General features: G+C 35.7%; 3 protein-coding genes across 4 annotated transcripts in view; 1 reads left to right on the top strand and 2 right to left on the bottom strand.

Annotated features, from left to right (window-relative positions):
* vps37d (VPS37D subunit of ESCRT-I) overlaps nucleotides 1–3,322 on the bottom strand; it is a 38,636-nt gene extending 35,314 nt beyond the window's left edge. Inside the window, exon 1 of the mRNA XM_024264386.2 lies at nucleotides 3,077–3,322. Coding sequence (XP_024120154.1) covers nucleotides 3,077–3,199 — 123 coding nt within the window. The 5' untranslated portion in view covers nucleotides 3,200–3,322. The remainder of the gene's footprint in view (nucleotides 1–3,076) is intronic.
* Nucleotides 3,323–7,238: 3,916 nt separating this feature from the next.
* On the bottom strand, nucleotides 7,239–17,177 carry LOC112141278. Its single transcript, XM_024264397.2, has 5 exons — nucleotides 17,121–17,177; nucleotides 16,926–17,044; nucleotides 12,145–12,193; nucleotides 10,588–10,664; nucleotides 7,239–8,264 (listed from the first exon to the last, which is right to left on the bottom strand). The coding sequence occupies exons 2-5, from the start codon at nucleotides 17,035–17,037 to the stop codon at nucleotides 7,600–7,602; spliced, it is 903 nt and encodes a 300-aa protein (XP_024120165.1). The 5' UTR covers nucleotides 17,038–17,044; nucleotides 17,121–17,177; the 3' UTR covers nucleotides 7,239–7,599.
* A 1,469-nt stretch (nucleotides 17,178–18,646) lies between these two features.
* Nucleotides 18,647–27,191, top strand: part of rabep1 (rabaptin, RAB GTPase binding effector protein 1) — a gene marked incomplete in the record, with an annotated part of 35,078 nt that continues 26,533 nt past the window's right edge. Inside the window, 4 exon segments of one of the 2 annotated variants that reach the window (XM_036215185.1) lie at nucleotides 18,647–19,401; nucleotides 24,104–24,232; nucleotides 24,316–24,519; nucleotides 25,535–25,695. In XM_036215185.1, coding sequence (XP_036071078.1) covers nucleotides 19,356–19,401; nucleotides 24,104–24,232; nucleotides 24,316–24,519; nucleotides 25,535–25,695 — 540 coding nt within the window. 2 annotated transcript variants of the gene reach the window in all.

Raw genomic sequence — 27,191 nt, forward strand, 5'->3', positions numbered from 1 at the left:
AGTGTTGAGCTAAACTCCAATTTAGCAAAAAAAAAACCTTAGCAGATGCCAAATTAGCCAAAAAAGCTAGCTTGTTGCTTAAATACTAGCTAAACTCTAAAATAGCCTTAAATTCCTCAGTAAACTAAATTAGTCAAAAATATTAGCCTGTTGCTAAAATAGAAGCTAAACTCTAAATTAGCCCATAAAAACCCCAGTAGATAACAAATTAGCCAAAAACGTTAGCATGTTGCAATAAATACTAGCTGAACTCCAAATTAGCCAAAAAAGCTAGCGCGTTGCTTAAATACTAGCTAAACTACTAGCTTAATGGTTGAAAGGTTGCAGTAAATCAAAGAACATAAAACACTGGAGCTTCATTTTGCTCAATATTTCAAAAACTATAAAGTCTATGAATACCAAAAATACAAGCAGTAATGTCCTGAACGAGATTAACGGTTTGATACCAAAATTGCTGAAATCGCTAAAAGTGTGATTAACTTTTTACGTCAAAAAAACGTACAGAAAGGAGCAGGCGAATCACTATTGTGTGAATGCTTACTAAGCTTTCACACAATAAAACTTGTTTCTTGTTGTCTTTGACAAACCATCAATATTTTTCTGCAAACCTCTGAGCTCTAAAGCCTTCCCTGACACTTAACATTCCAGTCAAACACTTGTAAGATGGGAGTTTGTGGTCACATTTACCTGAAATGACCTTGAGCAGCAGTAAATCTGGTCCTTCTGGGAGATCACAGTCCTTTCTTTGGCTCAAACTCATCTGGAATCAATTACAGAAGCTAAGCAGATACCATGAAGCTCCCATAGATGCACCAGAGGAATCCTGTTTTTAGATCAACCTGCAGTTTGGATCTATGTGAAAATCACAGTCTGCTTATCAACACAAATGCTCTGAATACGTCAAATCCAACTAAGTCCAACATTCAAGCTAGCAAGAACCAGCAGCTTCTGTTAGCTGTTACCACTCACTATTAGGGGCAGACACTTCAGAAATTTAAATCATCGCCTGCAGAGATTTAAAATGTTGTGTTTCCAGAACGATTTAATCTCATTTCACACAACCAGCAGAAAACCAGCCTCCACTGCAGCAAAGGCTGAGTGCTTTTATACACATTTTCAATTATTTTTAGATAGAAATGCAGCTGATTTTTCATCTTAAATTCATTCTGTGAGGTCAAATAAAGACGACCAGCCGGTCTAGACAAAATCAAAAAAGGAAAAGCTGTGATAGTGCTGACGGAACCACCAAGAGGACGTTCACGCTTCTGGATTACTAGGGAATATCAGAATATTGGATGAAGTTCTGCGCAGCTCTGAGTCATCCAGAGAAGCATCCCACCTCCATCATCCAAATTCATCACCACCAGCAGGGTTTGAAATGTCAAACCCTCCATCGCAGACATCATGAATTACAGCCAATTTCATTTTCCAGGCCGATTGACAAAACGCTCGGCTTTTCCCGATCACACAGACGGAGCTGCTCTGCAGGCGGCAAACTTCCAGCCAAAAAGCTTTTTGGAGCTGGAGAGGAATTTCTCTCTCTCTCTCTTTTTTTAACGGATGGTTTCTTTTCCACAAATGCAGTGGAGACAGAGACAAATGACTAGTCCTCTGCTGGTTTGTGTGTGATGCTCCCACAGCTGTGAAGAAACCACTCGGTCCTGAAGAGCAGTGGACGCAGACCGAGAGCCTCGCATCCACAGAGAAGCTCATAAACGGACCGCAGGATAAAGTTCTGGACCTCCGTTTTTTCTTTTTTTTGTTTGAAGCTGCACAGCTCTGCGTGAGAGCTGGAATAACTCATTTTATAGAGACACAGAGGGAGCATGAAGCCAGAGAGCAACTGCCTGTGGCAGATGTCATTAAATTTTCATTTGAAGATTGAGTTTAAGGCCAGGGCAAGGGTTACTACTGTAATATCTATAGTAAGAATTAAGGTATGACATGTGGGATCAGCATAAAGGGCTCACAAATGGACTATTACATCAATAATTTGTTATTTTTTTTCATTCATTCCTCAAAATGGAAAAAAGTCAGACCTGTTTTTATAGTGTTTAAGAAACAACTACAAGAAAACTATTAAAATGTATGCAAAATAAAAATGCACTATTGCTAATAAAAAATGTTTGAAAATGTTTAATTACTCGGAGAACTCAAAAAAAGAGAATTTATGCTTTTTTTTTACATTCATGTCTTTTATAGTTTTTTTATTTTCATGTTATTTTCTTTCTTGTAAAGTCACTTGTCATTGTTGATGAAAACATGTCTGCCAAAACAATTGTAAATAAAGATTTTTTAAAGTGAGAATGAAGGTAAAAGCATATAAATGTGATAAAGGTTTGTTTTTATGCTAATAATGTAAAAATAAAAATATTTTTAAATTTAAAATTCACTTAAAAAGTTATTTATTTACATTTTAAAAAATATATAAAAATATAAAGGAGAATAAATTCTATATTTATTTTTGTCCAGCTACTTCCTGAAGTCGAACTTTTACCTTTTTGAGTTTTTTTCTTTAATTTAAAAAATTAAATATTTGAAAATAAGATAGATTGTAATCTTAACTAATCAAATAAATAAATAAAAGTCATTTTTATTGCAAACATGTGGAGGAATTCTGGTTTTAAAATCGTCTTTCAAAAACTGCAAATCAAATGTAGATACAAAAAAAGTCAAGAAAATAAAAGCCCCATTTCCGCCTAATTAGAGGACATTTCAATGCACTGGGAAAACGATGACATTTATTGTGAAACAGATGTTTTGTGCCCGTCTCTGGTTTGGGAAAGACCATGTGGGGCTTCGGGGTCCGCCGGGATCGAACCCTCTTTTCCGGTCTCCCTTCCCTCCACAACAAACGAGGTTTTTATGGAGACAAATTGGAAACCCGACCGCTCGCCACGCAGACAATCGATGGTCCGCGCGATGAGAGGATTCACGCACTTCACATCAAAGGTGGGGACTCCACAAACACGCATTTCCCGCTCCGACGCAGAACAGTTAGAAAAGCCCGACTGCCATTCGGGAGCAGCCAGCAAGAACCCCACGGACACTTGCGTCGCCGGAGGTCGGACGGTACCTTCTCATTGAGCCGAATGATTTGGTCCATTTTGTCGTCGTTCTGGAGGAGCTCCCGCAGCTCGCTCGTGTTCAGAGCCCGGTAGCCGTCCGGGCAGCCGCCGGCCTCCCGCGTGCTGGACATCTTCTCCCTCGAAGCTGCGGCTGAAGACGGTTCCGACTCCGTGCCGTGCTGTGCGGCCGTCACATCGCGCTCACATTTGGAACGCGCTCGCGCTGCGCCCGCACGCGGCGTCAAGGAGTCAAGCGTCACACGTCCGGTCAGCACTTTCAAAATAAAGCGCTTCCTCTGACGGTTTTACTTTATGAAATATTTCAGCTTTACTCAACACGATAAACATTTATTGAACACTAAAGATACATTTTTAAAACTTTAAAACCGTAACCATTTTACATAATTATGAACTAGATATATAGCATTACCTGTGATAATGCTAGTGTGAATGCTGTAAGCTCAATTTGGCCGCTGAAGATGCTAGTGCTGAAATTGATAGGGGAAAACATTGAAGTTGATAGCTGAAATCACTGAAGCTTATAGCTGAAAATGTTGAAGCTGATAGCCAGCTAAAATATTTGCAATAAAATAAAATAAAATAAAAATGCCTGAAAAAAACAGGCTACCCAAAACAGTTAGTATGTAGCTGAAAAAATAGCTGAAATTCAAAATAGCCTAAAAAAAGTCTAAATTAGCTGAAATATTAGCTAAACTCCAAAATAGCCAAAAATCTTAGTAAATGCCAAAATAGTCCAAAATGCTAGCAGAATGGCAGCATTTTAAAACTTTAAAATAGTAACATAATCATGAAAAATAGAAAGGCAGAAATATTATTCCAGAAAAAAAATCAAATTAAACCTTAAATAACTTTCAATATTTTACCCTCCATAAAAATACATTTTGTCAAAATTATGCAAGTTATAAATGAGCACAAGATAACATCGGGCCATAAATAACAATAAAATTAAATGATCTGATGGTTGAAGACATATATTAAGAAAAAATAAGCTTAAAATAACATTTCTGAGTACTTATTTATTCAAATCGTTGTGAATCAGGAGCAGACAAAAGCTTGAAGTTTAAAAAAGATCGTATTGTTGAGCAACAAACTTCCTGCTCCGCACCGTTCTGATGCACTTGTAAACAAATAGATCCATGAACGTCTTTGTTTTCCTCATCTAGGCTGGAATGTGGCTCAAAACTGTAAAGTTAATGTTTTTTGTAAAGAGGGATTTATACAAACATAGTTCAACAAAAATAGAAAATTCCTTAATTTACTTATATTAACATTGAAGTGGGTTGTATTAAAAAAAGACAAAAGAATACAGTTTTTGTTTAACAATTTCATTATTTCAGGGAAATTTTTCATTCACAAATGTCCTTTTGAAAAAAATCCTAAGTATTTATGTATTTATGTGCTGCTATTATCTGCTTCTTTTCATTTATTAACTGTAATAATTTCATTTTGTATTATTTTGATGTTATATTGTTATTAATATAATAAAAATAAAAAATGTAGTGACGAACTGTTAGTAGATTTGATGTGGTATGACTTAAATGTATGTTAGGAAGTCATTTTAAAGTTAACTATAAATACATTCATTTTAAGTATACTTATTAAAGGGCTTTTAATGTTCATTTTATGTTTCAAATGTGTACTGTTTACTTTAAATGTTAACATTTTTAAAGTGTAACCAGTCTTTAAAAGAACATTTATAAAGGTTTTGTTCCCTTATATGTAATGTAGTTTTTTTTTAAATTATTTTTTCATTCCAGCAGTAAAATTGCACAACAATAAATACACAAATGAACATGTCATTGTTTTGTGCGTCTGTTTGGAGGCATTGTGTTTGTGTGTCTCTTCATTTCTGTGTGGGGGAGTCACGTCAGATCCACTCCTGTCAGTCCCTGAGCACTGATGACATGATATCATGAAGTGGGAATGTTACTGCATGTAGGTCACCAGACATCTGGCTGCGGGTGTGCTTGCTTAAATTATTTTGGTGCATCTTTGTACCTCCAGACTCATTTTGGAGCTTGATGTGGAGCCAGCTGTGGATCCTGCAGCCACCAGGGGGCCCCCAAGGCATCTGTTGGGTCACGCTCAGTTCACAGACCCCAAACTTTCACACACAAAGCTAAATCTGTTAGTTTTTACGACTTTGACTTTTGAACGTGGACCCTTTCGTCTTGAATGATTGTGTTTTTTCCTCATTTAGGATATTTTTAGGATGTTTTAATCTCAGGTGAGTTTCCTGGAGCATCAGGTCATAAACATACAGTTCTTGCAGGATCATGGATGTCAGTTTATGACCAGCAGGTCGTGTCAAATGCCTTTAAGAAAACATCTCAAAGTATTTTATCTGGAACTTTTGACTCTTTAAACTGTCAGGATTTTTTTTACCAAAATACTTCATTTTTTAAATATGTTCATTTATAAATCAGAACATCCAGCAGTGGACTCATTTAAATATTTTACTAGTAAAAATAATGCTGCAGGATAATCAAACCCATTAGATTCTTCTGTTTGTTTTTGTTTCTGCACTGTAAAATAAATTTAGTAACATTTTACAGTAAAATCTGGCAGCTGTGGTTGCCAAGATTTCATTATAAAAATAAGGCTTTACTTTAAACAGTATTACAGTAAAAAAAAAAAAAAAAGGTGCTCTTTTTCACAGTTCTTTTTAGGTAATATTCCTTTGTTTTTACTGAAAATACCAATGTAAAAATACGGTGTTAACACTGTAAAATGAGCAAAGATATCCATTCATTTTTAGGTGGAAAACTGGCAGCTGAGGTTGCCAGAATTTTACTGTAAAATATACAATACTTTTTTAATCATATTACGGTAAAAATAACTACTATGGTTATATATATTTTAAAGTTTTTGTTGAAAGTAACATCATAACTTTACTGTAGGAATATCAAATTTATACCATAAAAATGACAAGTCAGTCTTCAAAATTAACAGAGATGTGCATTTATTTTTACGTAAAAACTGGCAGCTGAGGTTGCCAAGATTTTATCATTTTAAAAGAAAATTAAAAATAATTTTAATTTTTGAATGTTTTATGGTTTTTATTGTTTAAGGTTTTGATTCCTGGATATTTTATGGATTTATTATATTTTTAATTAATATTTTCACAATTTTTAATAAACAGATTTGAATTGTTTTTATGTTTTTTGTGTGGTTTCTATTCTATTCTAAACACTTAATATTAGACTAAATTTCCTAATATTAAGTGTTTCATTCTTAGCAACAAAAGCAAAAATAAAAGAAAAAAAAGTAAAAGTTAAAAGAAACTTAAAAACCTTTCACTTTTTCTATGGGTTTGGATTAGTGCTGCAAAAGATACAAACTTCTCTAATATTATTATTAACCGTTATTATTGTTTATTTAACAAGTAGAATATTAATTTTAAGTTAGACTCCAAAAAAATTCTTTACATTTACGTAAGAGCTTCAACCACATTGATTAGTTGTTGTAAAGCATTCTTCCAAATCAGCTCAGAATCCTTCAAGGATAAATATTCTTAGTTTTCTACTCAAGTGCTGCATAATACTTTCCCTAAATTGTTGAGTAATGCAAAATATTGAATGTATTTAGTAATATTTATGGAAGCATTTTAAAATGCATGAAAAGCAAAAATAGTAAAATAGTAAATCAAAATAGTAAAAAAAACTTTAGAAAAACAAGAACACTTAAAGTTCATTTTTGAGTGTAAATATCAATATTTGTCTCAATTATATCTGAAAAACAAATACTTTTCTATATACTCAGTTTTTATGATCTCATTTATTTTGATGACTTATAATTGAGATGTTGGTGGGAGATTACGCCAATTCAAAAGTTAAAGTTTTTCAAAATTACTTCCGTTTTTTTTTTAAGATTATATTCTCTTTTTTAAATCTTAAAATAAAAAAACAACCAAATAAAACATTAAAACATCTTCTGCACACAGAATTTTAATAGTTTTCCAATCTCAGTTTATAATCTCTAGTGTAGTTTATAGAATTTCAAAATAAACTTAAACATGTAAGACAACTCTATCAAAACATACTTTTTTTTCTTTTACAAAATAAAAACCATACTTTAAAATTATTTTATTTACATACCTTACAGAAGTTTTAAAAGTATATTTCAATTTTTTCTGTAAAAATAAAAAGAAAATCTGAAAATCTGAATCTGAAAATATAAACACAATCTGAATATAGAACTCAACAGAACCTCATTAAAAAACATTTGTGGTTCCGTTTTGTCTTCAAAATAAAAGGCTTAGGGAGAAATATTCTCTTTATTTCTACGTTATAAACATTAAAGCTGCTTTTCTTTTCAGACAAAGGTAATGTTGCTGGTTTGTCATTTAAATTGGTTGGAAAATATTAAGATTTAAAGAAGAAATTGAATTATTTGATGCTGACATGACATTGAATAATGGTCGATAAGCTTCTCGGCTCTTTTCAGAATAAAATAAACCTCTGCTCAGCAGGATTTATACAAAGAAAGTCAAAGTTGTTCAGGTGTGGTCTCATGCCACGTCATCATAGTCGTCCTCATCTTTGTCGTCTGACGTTTCCCCAATGTCGTCGTAGTCCTCGGAGCTGGAGTCTTCTGCTACCGGGTCGGGTGGGTGTGCAAAGGGGTTCTCCTCGTCATCCACTTTCACATAGTCAACCTGATTGTCCATGCTCTCCTCATAGTCCGGTTCCTCTGTGAGAATATCATAGCTTTGACTCACAGAAAACTGAGGCTGCAGCTTCAGATCTGCAGGATTGTGGGATGGAGGAGGAGGAAAGTTCTCTGATTCATCATCAACCTTCACATAGTCCAGCTGGTCGGTGCTCTCTTCATAATCATTATCCTCATTCGGGTTCTTGTAGTTCTGACTCATAGAAAACTGAGACCGCAGCTTCAGATCTGCAGGATTATGGGATGGAGGAGCAAGAAAAGTCTCTGGTTCATCATCAACCTTCACATAATCGATGCTCTCCTCGTACTCGTGCTCCTCGGTCAGGTTTTCGTAGCTTTCGCCTGCTGCAGGACCGGATTCGGTATTTGGATCTGGTTCACAGTAGAGCTCAGCCCCGTCAGTCGTGCTCCCACAGCCAGGCGGCGGGTCCGCGCACTCTTCATAATCACCCAAACTTTCCTCATCTTCAGGAGCTTCGGCAAGGTTCTCGTAACTTTGAGCCTCTGAAAGAAAACCAGATGTTTGATTTTACCAAAGAAAACCAATTAAAGTCCCACTCTCCCTTATCAAAAATAGGTATACTCAAGTTTATTTTAAGCATAAAACTGAAATCAAGATGTTAAGCATACTTGGATTATGCTAGTTACACTTGGACATATTTAGCCGATATTCTTCACTGTCCATAAAATATTTTCACACAGCATTGAAAAGTGGAGTAGATGTATTCTTGGGAAATTTCCAGTATATTAAAAAGAAAATGTAATACACTAATCAATAGAAGTTTATTACTTGTAAACTAAAAGCAAACCTTGAAAGCTACATTAGTGTACTTTCATAAACTTAAAGTTTATTGCCATTAAACTGAATTATACCAGAAAGATTAAGTATACTTCATGATATACTTTTTACAAAATAAAAGTGGGCCAATTTAGTCCCATGAAGTGTACATGTTGGTAAACTACCAGTATACTTTTCAAGTAAATATAGTTTTCTATACTTCAAGTACACTTTAAAATGTATACTTGAAGTATACTTATTTTTGCAAAGGGCTGATCCTATTTTGATCTATTTTCAAAGTGTTCCCAGTGGTCCTTTAATTAGGATTAGTCAGTTTTTAGCCAAACCCTGTTCTTCTTTTTGAAGACATAGTTTCTGCAGAGCGGCAGGGGTTCATTAGAAATTCCCCTCGGAGATGTTAACCAAATACCAGCTCAGACAAGGAAACCAAAGACGTTCATGGATTTGTATATGCATCAGAATCAAGCCGGGAGTTTGCTGAACTTACTTCATCTTGACTTCCAACAATTAGGAAATATTCAGAAATGTACTTTCTAGCTTAGTTTTCTTCAAATATGTTCTCCGTTATCAGAAAAATGCCGTAAGAACATGTAAAAAACACAATTATCATTGGAGTGGGTCGGATGAAAACGACGTTTCTGAGGATTTGTTTATTCAAATTGTGATGGATTAGGAAACGATGAAAACTGGCGGTTTGAAAAAGATCGTATCTGTGATCCAGGAACTGCAGTGGGCGGGTCTTAGTCTCCATGCTCCGCTACAATTCTGATGGATCCACTTACAAACAAATAGATCCATGAACGTCTTTGTTTTCCTCGTCTGAGATGGAATATGGATCTAAGATTTCTCATTGGATAGTTCTGATATTGCTCGCCTTTTTTTTTTTGATACACTAACCAGAGGTAAATTTTTGATGAACTCCTGCTGCTCTACAGAAAATATGTCTTAAAAAACGACACCGGTTTTTACATTTTGCTGGATTGAAAGAATTGATGAATCAATCAGAATCTATCCAACATAATGGATCAATAATCAACTCATAAAAGTAGAGATCGATCTAACACATAAAGCTTGATGCTAACGTATAATGGGATTTCTCATAGGACGGCTAATGCTAACGCTCGGTCCCCCCAAACATACATTGTTGAATAAATAAACATTTTTGTTCACTCACAGACATGAATTTTCCAAACTCTTTTAAGGACATATTTTTAAAGTGACCATTTGTGGTCTTAAACAGTTTTTTGCTCATACTTTCTTCTTCTTCTGGAATAAGATGTAATGCTAGAGCGCAATCTAGTGGCCAAACTGAAACGCTCTCCAGGAGAGGCAGAACAATTGTTAAAGCTTCTCCGTTTGAGAATCCATGTAACACTGTATGACATTAACAATCTCATTATAATTTCACTAATACATTTTACAGTATGTGAACTGTATACAGTATATATGTACAGTTATATACAGTTTAACCTTAAACTCCAAAAGAGTATTTAAGGACGTAGGTTTCAGTCATTCAGTGATATTTTTTCTGCAGGTATTTTGGTTCACATTCTCCTTGTTTAAAGTCATTTTTTGCTGTGATTTTAAACCACACAGACCCTCTCTTTCCTCTCCCATTTCACTCTGACTGGAATGTCATTTTTCATTTGCTTTACTGGTTCTGCAGAACATGATCTGTCTGTTTTAGTCCTCTTTGGGTTACCTGGCACACCTGTTTTCAGTTTCAGTTTGACTTCTTCTTGCTGGTCGACTTTTACGATAAATCAGTGGTTTTTCTGTTCCTCGTCCTGCTTCCTTTGGTCACCTTTTCAGTTTGATCACTTTTAGCTCCAGATTGTTGTTTTAAATCGACAGTTTTAGTTATTTCAGTAAATAACTTATCAAAGTTTCTGCTGCACTTGTGTTCTCCAACCACAATGACCGTAACTAAGGATTTCTGACATAAACTCTGCAAAAGAGTTTCCTAAATACAGGAAGTGTGTCAGAGAGGGCACATCTGAGGAAACATCTTTTTGTCCAAAGGCTTGCCTGCGAGGAGAAACTGCGTCCGCGGAGGCAGAGGAGGTGTGCTGCAGTTAAGGGTTCTCTCCTTATATGTGTTGCTCCTGAAAAAAAACAAACAAAAATAATTTTAATACTTGACTCTTTCAGTGGGAAAAAGTAAAAAAAAATAAAATAAAAAGTTTAATGCAATGTTAGCGAGGAGAAATGCATTAATTTCTGTTTATTCCACAAACGTATTAGCTTCTTGTCTGCATTAATGAACATAGACGATAAAGTGAACATATAGAAAAACTAAACTGTAATAACTTGTGTAATAATATTCGTTTTTGGGGAATCGGTTATGTACAATTGTGAAATAGTAAACCATGAATGTTTGTTCAACTATAAATTTGATAAAACTCAGTTTCCTGCATAAAATTATTTCACTTAATGAAGAAAAATGTATTTTAACGTTTTTAAATAGTAACATCATAGCACTTTACTACCTTTTCAGAAGGCTCAAAACTCTTTACAGTCGCAGTCCTATTCACACTTAGGATAAAAAAGAAAAAAAGAAAACTTTATTGATATTGTACATCACATGTGTCAAAGTTAAGGCCCGGGAGCCGGATCCGGCCCTCCAGATCATTTTAATTTATTCTTATTAATGGTCCAATATCATCTTGTGTTTATTTCTAACTTGGATAATTTTGACAAAATATATTTTTATGGAGAGTAAAATATTGAAAGTTATTTAAGGTTTAAGTTGATTTATTCTGGAATATTAGTAAGTAAGTAAGTTTTATTTATATAGCACCTTTCACAGACAAAAGTCACAAGGTGCTTCACAAGTTAAAAGCATAAAAATAAATGCTTCAAAAGATAAGAAAAAAACATAAAAGACAAAACTTCGCCGATTATCCGATGGATCATTCCTGCCTATTTATAATTCATAATTCTGTTAAAAAGTCACGGTTTTAGATAAAAAAAAATGCAATCTGCTAATTTTTGAACTATTTTGGCATTTACTAATGTTTTTTAGGCTTTTTTAGAGTTAAGCAAATATTTCAGCTTTCTTTGTGTGTTCTGTTAACTGCATATTTTTTATTCTCCTCATTTTTACGTTTTCTTTTGTCTAAATTCTTCATCTCAGTTTGCTCATGTTTAGATTTTTCTGCACAGTTTTGTTATCATTTACTTTTATTTTGAAATTTTAGGACTTCCTGCTATGTTTGTCTTTAGTCAGAGATTGTTTTTTTTTACTGTTTGGCAGACATTTGCTGGCAAATTCAAGATGTTTCCAGTCAGAATAGATTATTTAGCAGCAAAAATATTTTATTTTTAGTGTAAAAACATCCAATTACAACCAGTTTGGTCAAAATCCTACAAACCTTTCTTTTAATCAATTATTTTTTTAAGTAATGAGCATTTTTTTGTATTTCTCGAGGAATGGAGCAGTTTCCATCTTTTCTTCATTCTTTATCCCACACCAAAGTAAACTATCAGTTTCTCAGTCCTTAAATCTGCAGCTCTTCTCAGTAAAGCTTCGCTCGCAGATCGGCTATTTAGATCTGAAGTGTGTTGCAAGTGTGAACGCCTTACTTCAATCCGTTCTCAGGTCTTTTATGAAGTGGTGCAAGTCTGTGTTTGCCTGAAAAAAACAGGAGAAAGTGCAGTTGGAGTTGGTGCATCAGCAGGAACAACCACAAGAAACGACCATCTGAGGACACCAGGAAAGACCGTCTGTTGCTTTACGTTAACTAAAATAACCGTGTAATTGCTTATATATTTGTTTTACCATTAAGGATGTTGTAAGTCACCATTTATGAATAATTTTCTTTGATCTCTGCCGATGGCTGATACTGTATTTGTGCTGCAGCCCAGTTTCCCTGTTGGGATCATTAAAGTTTCATCTAAGCCAATCAAATCCAGAGCACGCCACTAATAATAGCACTTCATACAAATATAATGGCAAATAGTTTTAATAAAGTCCTCACATCCAGTTCCTGTGACAGATGGTTTCCTGTTCTACTTTATCATTTATGGTGAAAACAAACACGTTTTGGTTCCCAGTTTACAAAAAATAAAACTATGTTTACACGTTTTTTTTATTTTAATTATTGGGAAAAGAAGCAAACCTCCTTAAAGATTTAGATTCATTTTTAGATTTTAACAGCTAAAAATATGATATGAATTAATTTGGTAAATATTAGAACAAAAACCGAGTCAGCTGCTTAAGATTCCAGATGTCATATTTTTAAGAGAAATGGAAAATATCACGAGCTAATCCTGTAATTATTTAAAAATATTTTGTGAATCGACTTGAGCTGCACGTCAGATCATTCTTTTGGCCTAATAAACCAAAGAGGAAAGATCATATATATATATAAAAAATCCCCTTTCATGAACTTTTTGAATTTTTACCTTTCCAGATGATATAAAAACTGCTCACATCTACTTTCTGATCGTCTCATCTCAGACAAACTAGACGTCCATCTTCATCTTTTAATGAAGCCGAGAGATACTTTAGGGTCACTCCATCCTCCGTGGGAAGTGAGACTTCCTTCCTGCCACATAAGGCTGTCAAGCAGAAGATGACCTCATTTCTGTGACTCTACGTGTTTTGCAGCTCGATTCCCAAACACCATGTGAACTCTTTCATTTCCACCGTATGACCCTTCAGTTAGCTGAAGAGGGGATGTGGAAAGTGGAGTAGAAAGCAGCTGATCAGACATGAACTTGTTTAACACAAATCCATGAACGACTTTGAGAACTGTGGGGTTACGCTCGTTTGAACCTTTATCCATCCATTCATTTTCCTGACCCCTTCTTCCCTTTCGGGGTCGCGGGGTGCCGGAGCCTATCCCGGCTACTGATGGGCGAAGGCGGGGTTCACCCTGGACAGGTCACCAGTCTGTCGCAGGGCCTCAATCACACACATTCACTCTCACATTCACACCTAGGGGTAATTTAGAGTCACCAATTAACCTATGAAGCATGTTTTTGGACGGTGGGAGGAAGCCGGAGTCCCCGGTGAAAACCCACGCATGCACGGGGAGAACATGCAAACTCCACACAGAAAGGTCCCAGCCGGGAGTCGAACCGGGGCCTTCTCGCTGTGAGGCAAGAGCGCTAACCACTGCGCCACCGTGCAGCCCGTTTGAACCTTTAATTGAAGCAAAATATGTGGGAATTCTGAACTTAACAAACCGCCGAATGTGAACTCTGACCTGATTCTGAACTGAAGAACTTGAACACGTTTCCCTTGAAATGAGACCTTCAGTCTCTCAGTCATAACAACGAAGAACGATTATGTGGCCTTAAACTGCTCCTTAACTGTGATGTAGCACTGATTCTGCTCAAATTCCTGATCTTTTTTCTTTTCAAATGATTACTTTTTGTATTATTATAACTCTTTAATGAATACAATCTGAACAAATTGTATTTTTTATAATGAGAATATTTAGATTATTGTTACTGATTAATATAAATGATTTGTCTGTGGATGTTTTGAAATTTGATTACAACACTGATATTAAAGATCCTTTATAACCTGAATCTATGATTGTAAAGTATAAATAAATAAATAAATTAAGTCCTGAACAGGATATTGATAATTCATGTAGATAAAATGGTATGGTGGAGCCGGTGTGGAATTATATAAGTTCACTTCCTTCCACTCGCATTCAAGCGATCTAGTTGTGATTTATAATGTAATGTTATTTCATGTGTTATTCCTGATTGCTTGAAATAAACCATTTCATTAATTCATTCGTTCGTGTTAGAGAAGGTAAATTTTTATTACTTTCACCGAAGTGAACACAAAGTGTGTGTTGTAGTTGCCTTGACGCTCATATGGCCACCTCAAGAGAGGTCCAAAAATGGAACGTACCATTGCTGCGTGTGTGGTAAGTGTATAGTAAAGTATTTACAGAATATGGATAGTGCAAGCACTTATGTCGTACAGGTGATGATGTTGTATGGTGTCCTAACGCCATACTTTAGTCGTTATTAAGGTGCAATTATCGGCTCCTGACCTGAAGTGACCGTAGGACGTCCACACAAACTACACTAATTCAGGGGTGTCAAACTCCAGGCCTCGAGGGCCGGCCACCTGCTAGTTTTCCAGAAACTCTGCCTTATCTGCTGCTGATTACCTGGATCCAGGTGTGTTATGGTGTGGTTGGTTGGAAAACATGTAGGATACCGGCCCTCGAGGCCTGATTTTGGACACCCCTGGTCTATTTTTTCATTTTTAAAAGCCAGACTGCACATCTGGGGTGTGCACGTTTCACATGAACTAATGGGCTCCTTGTGCAGTCTCCAGGATTTGGGAAGAGTTAAAAATTGAAAAATCTGTACGACACGTCTCACCTACTTCACCGTTACGTGTTGAATAAGTGTAATTATGACCTATTGCCCGCAGCATACCCGTAGGAAAAAATGGGCTTGAATGTTTTCTCTGTACGGGTTCTTAGAGCAGTCTGTGACCTTGATATTTAATGGGAGGTTTGCAGATTTTACACCTGCAGACCGCTTATATCCACTTAAAACGGCAGTTGTGAGTAAGGCTCTAGATAAAATACACAAATAAATGTGCATTTATACCTGTGCTTCATTTTTATTTTTTTTACAAAGCTCTTCAATAATATTCACACTTGTAATACGACCTTCTGTTCCATTAAACGTTGCTAAAACTTGTCAAAATCCCTTTCTCATGTTAAATTGATGCAAAGTTTTATCATTTAAAGCCTTTTTAAAGGCTTTTAAAGCTCTGTTTATCATGTGTTTGCATGGCAAAACCTTTTATGGAAAACAGATATTTAATTTGACTTTATTGTAGTACCGCGACCCCGAAAGGGACACAGCGGTCAAGAAAATGGATGGATGGATGGATTTATTGTAGGAAAATCAGAACGCATTTATTCCACCTGAATCCTGCAAAAATATGGGTGTTATGGTTTTTAATGTCAATTTCTTTCTTTTAATTTAAAACCAATTAATCTAACTTTTTTTGTTTGTTTTAAAGGAAGATTTTAGCTTTAAATAAATCGTTAGATGAAGTTTGTAACTTTTAAGTTTCTTTTTTAAACTTTAATGAAGTAACTTAACGGTAAAGAAGTAACTTTTGTACCTCAGCAGATCAGAGAAATAAACATGAATTGTTCCAGAATGTTTAGGTTAAACTTTACATGCATAAAAAGTCACTTTTTGTATTTTTTAGACATTAATGACACTTTTTATCCCCCACAGTTTGAGGCATTTCTATTAATTTGACATTTTATTTTCTCATTAATTCAGAAACAAACTCCTCATTATGAAGCTGCAGCCAAACATAAATAAATATGAGAAAATCAACATGAAACAGGACAGACCCAAGCAGGAACAAGAGTGGTGGTTTTTGTATTTTAAAACCAGGTAGCGGTTTACGTCTCACAGAAAGAAACTCCTGACACGCAGTGGTTTGTGTGTCTAAATCTGTAGGTGTGAATTTGACTTCAGACAACTTTGTGTGACTATTAATGCGAGCTGTTTGTGTTTTTGTGTCACCTGTGTCTATACTTGTACCCTGCATTTGTGCAAAAGCCAAAAGAAAGTTTCATTTTCACCCTTCTACCATTTTATAAAAAGCTCATTCATTTGTAATATTTAAATGTAAATTAAAAAATTTGAAAATGAAATAAAAATAACATTTTTTTAGCTATTAAGCATCACAATGAATAGCCCTACAGTGACTGCACTTATAATAAAATGTAAATTTTATGAGTTATGTATAAAAAAATCTTCATTTTTCAAATTAAAAGCACTTTTTTCATGTTGTTTATTGTTCTTGGTGCATGTTATTGATGCACAGATTGCATTTTAAGGTTTCTTGAAGGTTATTTAATGACGAATTGGAAAAATATTGCTTGACATTATTAGTATTAAAGCATTAAAGTGGTCTTATGTCCGGTCGGAATCAAACCCACAAATATTTCTCAGGAACGTTTGTCTGCTAGGTCTACCATTGTTTTATGTATGAATTATAATCTACAGGATTTATGTTCATTTATTGAATCAAAACTGAACAAAATATTGAATTTGTGGTGTTAAAGTTTCATTCTTTGCCTTCTGTGTTTTGGCTCTTTTGTTTTCTCTTAACTGCTACTTTTATGATCATCTTTTATTACTAAAATAGAGATTTATTATCAACATAGTGTTTTTTTTAAGACTTATTTTTCTTTTCATGTGAACTTTAGTGTGTTTCTAACCCCCCACAAGTATGAAACTGAGCACAGACGAAGCCTAAACAGGGAAATTGTGACTTTTTATTTGCTTAATATTAGATAATAGTAGAGATTTATCTTGATTATCAGAACTAAAGACGGTAGAAAGCAGTTTACCTCGTCTGGAGATACATATGTTGATGAGGATGAAGATGAGGCTGATAACCGCGGACACGAAAATCATCCCAACCACCACCAGCAACCAGATGTTCTGCCGTAAAAGATCCATGAGAACTCTGACGGACAGAAGAAGAGACGATAAAGGAAACAAATAAAGGAGGAATTCACCGGTTTAAGTTCATAAAAACTGACCTGAGCTGCTGCTGCTGCTGCTGCTTTTCAGTAGAAGTGCTGATCGGAAAGTAGACCAATCACCACTTCCTCTTTTTGATTGTTGAGCAAGTCTTCAAGTTATTTTAGAATTTACATTAGCATTCTCAGAATAAAAACAAGCTTCCTTCACACCCTCCAGGGACTTTCTTCTTTGGAGGAAGTCTGCCTTCTGTCCTGCCAGAAAAAAATAAAAAAAACTTTTCTCCTCAAAGCTGCAGATCTAAAATCGTTTTTTACAAAAGAGTTTTCAAAAATTAATAGTTTGGAGCAGCTGGAAGATTCTGTCTTCACGAGCAGACGAACATTTCTTTCTTTATCTTTGTGCGCCACATCCTCAGCCTGCAGCAGCTTCCTGTTGTCATGGACGTCCTGCTGATTCAGAACTGCATTTATCAGGACCCCTTCAGCTCTGGGTCCAAACCTCTAAAAGATCAGAAACTGTCCCACCTTCTCAGGGAAGACCGGCGGGGCTGCGATGGGATCCGGGCTGACAAAATGGACGATGAAAGCAGATGGCGGGCGACATCACACTCGACACATTTGCATGGCAGCTTCTCATTTTCTCCGTATAATAAAGAAGCAGGAGTATTGAGGCCGTACAATCCCCACCCTCCACAACGCTTCACTGACCTCAGCCTGTGGGTGAGAAATACAGATGCACATCCTTACATGCAGAACAGAAACCAAGTCTGTTACTCAGCCTCTGCAGAGTCATCCCTTTTACATTCATGAACAGCCATGAAGAAAATAAAAAAACATGCTGGAAATCACATTAATTTGAAGAACTTTTACAGATAACACCTCTAAAAATTGTAGATTGAACCACACAGCATGGATCTCTAACAGCAACTTCTCGAGTATACATCTGCTTCAATCCTCGGGTCATGACCCCAAATGCTGCAGTCATCCAACCTCCACCTTCCTGATGATTGTTCCATCTCCCAATAGGCTCCTTTTCTTTACTACTATAGCTAAGATTTAGAGATTCAGGTGTTGAGGTTTCAAGGTTAAAGTGAGACCTCACTTCTTTTGATTCTTTTAATGTTCTATGTAAAGCACTTTCAATTGTCTCTGTACATGAAACGTGTTAGACAAATAAAGTCCAAATTGATTCCAGCTCCTGTTGATCATGTGCTCAGGCTTTTTTTCCAACATGTTTTTTTCATGAACTTTATTGAACATCATACAAATTTACAAATCACAACAGTAAGCATTCTTTGAAAAATAATTACCAATGTGTTTTCCCAAACATATTTTTGTGAAAGTTTTGTCTCATTATGTCACTTCCTGTATGTGTCTTTAAATTAAAAAAACAAAGTCCAGATGACTTTTTTTTTTAATTTTTATTTTTATTTTTTATTTTTTTTACTTTTTCTGCAGTGGAACCATTCTGGGTAAATGAGTCTTCACAGAATAAAGCTAATATATATATTATATGATGAATAAATATTTCTCTTTTTTTCATGTTTTTTTAACATTGTAAGGGCCAGTGAATTTTGGATATATTTTACAAAAATAGTTGCTTTTATTTGGAAGAAAATATGTTTTAAAAAATATCTTAAGGTTTAAAGCAAGATTTTTTTTAATTGAACGACTGATTATGACAGAACATTACAGCCATAAAAAAATAAACAAATACAGAACAACAAATAATTAGTTAAACAAAACAATCCCAAATGCAGTGACAATAATTTCTAAGGTTATTCAGATAGAATTTTATTTTACATTACTTTTGTTCAAATTAACGGGAAAGCAAAAAATAAAAACAAGTAAAATAAATACAACAATAGTATTATCTTTAACTATTAATGTTATGATTAATAATAATAAAAAGAAGAAGTATAAGTTCGTGAATTATACTTGCCTTTAATTTGAAATGAAAAAAAGAATTCAGAAACACGGTAAAAGGAAGCGTGGTTTCAAAATAATTGCACATCGTCTCTAAATACTAAAAAAGAATAATTTTACTCCTACAAAAATATGTAGCCATATATCATAAATTGTCATCAAGTACCCTGCTAGTGTGGTACGCATTACGGTGTGTACTTAACGCTACAATTAGCAAACGTCTGATTTTATTTTGAAGCGACAAGCGGAAGTACTCTTTCCCCGCTCGTTAGCTTAACTTTAGTTATGACGTTAGCTTGTTTTCTTGGACACTCCTAGCTGCTATCCCGCCTCTGTGGTAATTACCTGTTCTCCCCTCGGAAAGCCATGACCGAGGAGGCCTCGGGATCCCCCCTCACATCTCAGCATGATGGTAAATGTCTTCCATTTAACGGCGTTCGCCGCGGGCGCGTTACGGCCCGGGAGCAGCGGCCTCTGCATCCTTAACAACATTAGCTGCTTAGCATCCTCAGGGCGACGTGTCACAGGCTGTCAGCTGGCTCCTAACGACCGTTTACCGCAGGATTCTGCCTGCACATGTCAACATCTCTGAAGCGGAACGCGCCCCGGTAAACCGGAGACTCGTTCGGCCACTTTCAGCCCCGCTGCTGTGAATAATGCACACGTCCTTCTGCCCTCATATCACTCTCACGAGCTGATTAGCTCACAGCTCCAAGCTAGTTTAACTAGTTTGATCCAAAGGTCGGCCTTGGCCTTTTGGTGGCCTGGCTCAAGACTCGAACCCTTTATTTGACACGGGTCACGCGGGTCACTGCTGAGCGCGAGCCCTGAAAGGCCGGACTGTTGGCGAGGAACTCCCGGTGTTCTCCTGGAGGCATTTTCCTGAAGTCTGCAGCTCCAGGAGACTCAACCATCTCACTTCATGGATATCCATGGATTTGCACGACCCCCACTGTGTTTGTTGCAGCTACAAACTGAAGCTGAAGCATGCACCAATCAGAAAGTGTTGGTGCATCATTTATGAAAGTGGAATGGTTAAATGAGAAGGATCAGTGTCACTTCAAGAGCTTTAATGTCAATTTATCTAAGAAGAAAAACATGAAACTGCAGCTTTGTCACACTTTGGACCAGCTGGTTGTGTCAATCACTGTGGTTGGTTAATTAAACATATTTAAAAGTTTTCAAACAAAGACATCCACCTTTTAGCAAAACATAAATGAAAATACAGTATTATTGTGATGAAGAACTGCCCATTTTACTCTGACAATGATATCTGACTGTGGTCATCAGAGTGGAGTCAGGAGGCTGCAGGTTTTAGGGTTGTACGGCTCCAGGAGCGGCTGCATCTTAAGGGGAATGCAGGTGTGTCTTCCAGTACCCTTGAGGCTTGTATGGCCACCTTAAGCAACATAGTGAAAGTAGTTGTGTGTGTGGTATTTGTGTTGTGAAGTACTTGTAAGGCTAATGGAAGTAACGTGCGCTTATGACCAGGAATGCCACAGCTCTCGGTTTAAAACTAAACCGTATATTACACCATTAAACCGAATGGTGGGAAAGTGAATTGTTGCATCCCCACTGCAAACCATTAGATCGACGTTAACAGTGTCACTTATTGTGCTAAGTTTAAGAGACATTTATTATTCAATGTTAGGCCTGCCACAATTAGTCGACTTATCAAGGTTTAATCGACTATGAAATAGTCAACTAATTTAATAGTTGGATCATTTGTTACTTTATAATATATGGAGTCAGAGAGTGTAGCAAAGTTGAAAGTTATAACGACATTCTGCTAGCTTTATGGACTATTTTGGGATTTATTAAGGTTTTTTTGGCTAATTTGGAGTTTAGCTAATATTTCAGCAGCATACAAGCTACTTTGGCTAATTTAGGCTTTTTTTTTTAAATTCTATTTTAGAGTTTAGATAATATTTAGCTACATGCTAGCTGTTTTGGCTAACTTAGGCTTTTTTTATTTTTAGGCTAATTTGGCATTTAACTAATATTTTAGCTGGTTATCAGCTTCAACATTTTTAGCTATTAGTTTCAACGTTTTCAGCTATCAGCTTCAGTGTTTTTAGCTATCAGCTTCAGTGTTTTTAGCTATCAATTTTAACATTTTCAGCTTTCAGCACTAGCATATTCAGCGGCGGCTATATTCAGCTTACAGCATTCACACTAGCATTATCGCAGGTAATGCTATATATCTAGTTTTTAGCTAATGATGGTTAAGATTTCTGCTTTACATCCAGTTTTCGCATGACCCAATTAGTCAACTAATCAAAAAAAATAACCGGTGATTAGTCGACTATTAAAATAATCGTTTGTGCCAGCACTATTCAATGTTTACTTACATTAAATGCAAGCTTAGTATAAGCCAACTTATTGGTTTTTCCTTTATCGTTATTTGCTTATTAACACATTGAAATAAGAATTTTTCTGAATTTTTTTGTAATACACAAATACATTCATCAAACCCAAACAAAGCTGTAACTAAAAATTTGAGATTTGAACTGAAACATGAAGAAAGTGTTTTGTTTTGTCCCTATTTATGACGTACAAGTGATTTTGTCGTATGGTGCCTGTATACCGCACTCCAGTTATTAGCAAGGTGCAAGTACTGGTTCATTACTGACCGCTCGCAAATGCTGCACTCACTGATTGTGCACGTAATGCGCAAGTGTCCTTAAGATGACCGCACAAAGTACACTCTCTAATTTTCTTGTTTTTAACAGTCAGGCTGCGCATAAGGAGTGCGCACCCATCGCGTGAACATCAATAACGGGTTCCTTATGCATCTGCAGGATTTGGGGTGGTTGAGAAAATGAAAAACTCCTGAATATGTCTCTCTTTCTTTACTCCTACTTACGTTGTATATGTTTGCTACAACCTGTCACCCGTAGCATGCCTGTAGAATAAATGTGCATGAACATTTTCTCTTCAGCTCACTGAGTGGTCTGCAATCTTAAGTAGAGCTGCCACAAACTATTATTTTAATAGTGGACTAATCGGACCATATGTAAACAGGATGTAAAACGCACATCTTAACCATTGTTAGCTTTTTTCACCCACAGATTGTCCAAAATTAAATGTAAGGACAGTCGTGAGGCAATAAAGATTTCCTAATCATTTCTCCATGTGTAGCCCTGTGACAGACTGGCGATCTGTCCAGGGTGAACCCAACCTTCGCCCATCAGTAGCCGGGTTAGGCGCCGGTGCCCCCGCGATCCCAAAAGGGACAAAGTGGACAAGAAGATGAATGAAAGAATGAATGAATGAATTATCCATATGGATGAATTTTTCATCAAAAGGCTGGATTTATTTTTTTTTTTACCTCCTATGAACGTAAACCAAGTTTTACGTCAGAATATTTATAGTCATGCAGTTATTCTGACGTGTTACAATTAGGAATGCGTCTTGTAAAGGTTGTTTACAGAAGATCTCCTTAGGTTTATGTCATGCTAATTAATATAATCAGAGCAATAAAAAACAAAACAAAAAAATGGAAAATTTCACTACTTAAATATCCTAAAAGACGAAGCTGATTTTAATTTAGATATCTTTTCTTCATTGTGAGTGATGGAGAAGTGTGGAGTGTCAAATTTAGGCTAAAATTGCGAAATCAAAGACTCAGCTGCATTTGAGGTTTTTAGGAAAACCCAAAAAAAGAAAGAGAAATACCTAGAAATCTCTCTAAATCTTAATAATAACGTTTTCTTTACTAAAATATGACTGAGGCTTTGCATCTTTGATACTTTTGGTAACTTCAGGTTTTATGTTTCCATAAAGATTTATTGCTCCAGTTCTTGAAGTTGTCCTGCAGACTGCAGACTCAACCGAATGGCCGATGAAGATCCTTTTATGAGTTTCGATGGCGTCCTCGACTCTCACATGACTGTGTTTGAGAGGTTTGCTGAACTCCAGCGTTTTTTGAGCTCGTAAATTTTTCCGTTTGTCTGCATGTGAGGATGTCGCTGTGAGCGGACGCGGCGGACTGGCATTAAGTGACAGAGAAGTTAAATAAAGTATAAGCTGCTGCTGCTGGAGTCTCGGAAAAACCTGTGATTGTCTGGATTTTCTGGCCTCAACTGAGGTCACAAGTGGTTAAACATTAACTTTCTTTTGTTGAAATAATAGTAAATATTGTAAATGACTACAAATATTTGCATTTGCAAAACCTTGTAGTAAAAAAAATAGTATTTAAGAAGTTTATGTTTTAGTTTTTCAAGTAAATTCAGTCTGTATTTACTACTATTGTATATTCCTCCAAATAGAGTCCATATTATAGTATTTACTGTATTCTATTTATGTTACAAACCTTCACATAAACAATAACATTCCTACCAGTGCGTAAAAGCTCACATATATTGTTAAATGTTTCGATTAACCGATCACTCTTGCTCCTATTATTCCACAGTTTCAGTTGAAATTGTTTCATTTGATCTTCAGATTATCAGCAATAAAAATGAAATATTTTACTGTTCAGCCTAAAATGATTAATTCCTAGACTTTTCTGGTAATCTTCCATTTATTTCGAATTATTATTTTTTTTTTTTTTATCTCTCATGTATCATGTTGAAATGATGTAATAGGAAACTGTGACTGATGTCTTTGTTGTAAATAATCAAGGAAATCCTGCTGGTTGAATAAAAACAACTTATTAGCTCAACAGTGTGAATTACTTAATGCTTGATTTAATCTCTAAAGCTGCTTTCATCGCTTTGCTTATATTGTTATTTATATACACAATACAAAAAAAGACCCAACATTTTTTCAGTCGACTCCTGGCTAATTTATGGTGTACTCAGACGGGTTCACTTCTTAAAGTGAACCAGTTTGTTTTCCCTAATAATCCGGAAAAAAAATAAGGTCTGAATACACCCTGTACCCTTTTTACTTTAGAATTTTTGACATAAAAACTTTTATCCGTCTTTAACCAGGGAGTCACATTGGAGTGATACAAGAGCCACATGTGGCTCTGGAGATCTGTGGTATCGGTGTTGAGGAGAGAATTTTGAGATGGCACCTCATGTCCTAAACGTTGCTGACACCAATCTGTGCATTGAGCATCAACTGCAGTAAAGTGAGAGCTGTGGTTCTTCTCCGTCTTTGCTCAGAGGTACTCCAGCAGCGGGTGGCCGCTCTGGAGCAGGAGAGGACGGAGTTCATCCGACTCAAGCAGCAGCTGGAGGCCGAGTTCAACCAGAAGAGAGCCAAGTTCAAGGAGCTCTACATGTCCAAGGAAGGTATGGATCTCACACCTGGAGGGAGACGGAAATCTGGGAAACTTCTCCTCACTGACCCCTCTGTCTCTTTGCTCTGTCATTAGAGGAGCTCCAGAGGAGGACCGCGGCGCTGGAGGAGGCTCAGAACGAGATCATCTCCATGAAAGCCCAGCTGACTCAGGCCCGGGCCGAGATCGAGACCATCAAGGCCGTGGCCACCGTCTCGGAAAACACCAAGCAGGAAGCCATCGACCAGGTCCGGAGCCAGTGGCAGGAGGAGGTGGCGTCGCTGCAGGCCATCATGAAAGGTAAGGCCACCTTCTGCTGCTGCTGTAGTGGGAAAAACATGGCTTCTGTTTTCAGGAAGTCATTATTCAGAATAATGAGATGATGTGGTTTTCAAGAAGAGGAGCTGCTGAATGGGTGTGCTGCTGCTTGTTTCTAGGAAAACTGAGTCACATTCAGAGGTTCCTTTTTCTTCTGTTTTTGTGTTTCTCGTTAGTTTTTTTTATGTTGCAGTTTTTGGTGAATTGTTTTAATTAAAGTAGATTAGACTTCTTCCTCTGTTTCTGCTCTTCATGAATGTCTTCTGTTCTTTCAGTCTGAAAATCTGTTTTTATTTCTCCTCTCAGTTAAGTTCGAGCTCTTTCTGGCTCTGATTTGCATTTCTCACCTGTTCCCTGCTCCCATCCTTAGTCTTCAGTATTCACGCTGGAATCTGCTCGTCTTTGGGTGAAAATATCTGCCAAGCTTTTAAAAATCCAGTATGGATTCGCTCGACTTTTAGTGAAAATCAGAAAATGAGAAGAAGAGAAACACGACTCTTTCTGTGAGAAACAAATCAGCTTCTAAGAAGTCCAGATAAACAGTTTATCTGATGGCTTTGGTCACATAATGTCAATCAGAAAATTTCACCTTATCATTTACCCATCTTTTGCACATTTAGGTGTAACATTAAAGACTTGATCAGTTTACATTTCTTTGGGTGTTTACAGGTAAAATGCAGAAATGAGGTCAGATAAAAAACAAAACCTTTTCCTGAATCAGTAACTAAAAATACTGATAAAATACATGAGTTTTACATGAGAAATGCAAGAAGCAATTAATAAGCACCAGATTTAATCAAATAAACACCATTATGCTGCTCTAAATTGTTCTCACTTTATATAAATATATTAAGCTGTTAATAATAATATATTTTTCCAGAAAATTAAACTTTACAAAACCAAAAAAAAAAAAAAAATTTGGTTTAGCTAAAGAAAATACTGAATCATTGTTGTTATCTGTAAATAGATTTTGTTTCTTGACTCGTTCTCTCCACAGACACGGTATGCGAATATGAGGTCCAGTTCCACCAGCGCCTGGAGCAGGAGCGGGCCCAGTGGAACCAGTACCGCGAGGCCATGGAGAGGGAACTGGGCGACCTGAGGCGGCGGCTCACCGAGGGTCAGGAGAAGGAGAACCTGGAGGACGAGATGAAGAAGGTAGGTTTCTCTAGAAAAAAAAGAACAGAATTTAACTGTTTCCTTTTAGCCATTCAGCCGGTGAGTATTAGAGCCACCATAAAATACATGTAAGAGAATATAGTTATGAGAAAAAAAATATAACTATATGTGATTAAACTCGTAAAGGAAAAAAGGCAGAATTTTTACAATAGTAAAGTTAAAATATTAGTTGTAAATTCAGAATTTACAAGATTAAAATTATAGATGTATGAGGCAAAAAGCTGCTTACTAGGAAATATAAACAGAACTGATATGTTTTAGTATGAGAGACATGGAGCGCTATGTGAGCGGTCAACAATAAGGAAATACCACGTCTCTCGCTGAGTCACCATCGACTTATTCTAAGGACATTGAAAATAATTTCCAGGAAACCGGACCTCTTCAGAGGAAGATTCTTGAGCTATTAGAAGTGGATTTCCGGAAGTCCCAGAGGTCCAAATGCATTATGGGACATGGATTCCTGTGATAAACTAAAGCCTTATGGCATCACACATTGATGTAGGTGGAGGATTACGCCACCAACTATATTTTTGAGAAAGAATGACTGTTTCCTTGGAAATCAAGACGTTTTTTCTAATAAATTTACAACTTTATAAAAAATATATATTTTTTCTCCTAATATTAGAACTTTATTTTTGTAAAATTATTACTTTTATCTCATAAAATTATGGCTATACTCTTGTAAAAATTACAACTTTAGTTTTTCGAAATTATTTTTTTTTCATAAAATTATGTCGTTACTCCTGTAAAAATTATAACTTCCTTCTTGTAAAATTACAACTTTTTAAAATAAGGTTGTGACTTTATTCTTGTGAAATTGTGACTTTTCTCTCTGTTAAAATTACAACTTTTTCTCCTAAAATTACGACTATATTCTCGTGAAAATTACATTTTTTCTCTATAGAATTTTATTCTAAAGACTGTAGAATTTTAGAACTTTTGGAATTTTATTTTTTATTCTTGTAAAATTAATGCTTTTTTAAAAAATACATTTATTACTTTATTATGTAAAAAGTTACAAATTGTTTTTGCAAAATTAAAACTTTCTTCTCATAAAGTTATGAATTTCTTTTTGTAAAAATTACAACTTTTTTCTCTTGAAATTACTACTACATTCTTGTAAAATTACAACTTTTTTCATAAAATTGTGACCGTATTCCGGTAAAATTACAACTTTTTTTTTAAATAAAACTAATTATTTTGAAAATTATAACTTTTTTCTCCTAACATTACAACTTTAATTTTGTTATATTATGATTTTTTTCTCCACTAGAGAGCTTTATTCTTTTCAAAATTACGACTTTATTGTTGTAAAAAAATCACTGCTTTATTTCTGTGAAAATTACGATTTTTTTTTCTCCTAAAGTTCAATTTTTATTCTGGCAAATAAAATTACAATTGTGACTTTTTTTTTAATCTATGACTTTTTTCCTCATATAGTCGTAACTTAATTCTTGTAAAATTACAACTTTTAT

This window comes from Oryzias melastigma, linkage group LG14 (genome assembly GCF_002922805.2).
Source record: "Oryzias melastigma strain HK-1 linkage group LG14, ASM292280v2, whole genome shotgun sequence".
In the NCBI taxonomy this organism is placed as follows: Eukaryota; Metazoa; Chordata; class Actinopteri; order Beloniformes; family Adrianichthyidae; genus Oryzias; species Oryzias melastigma.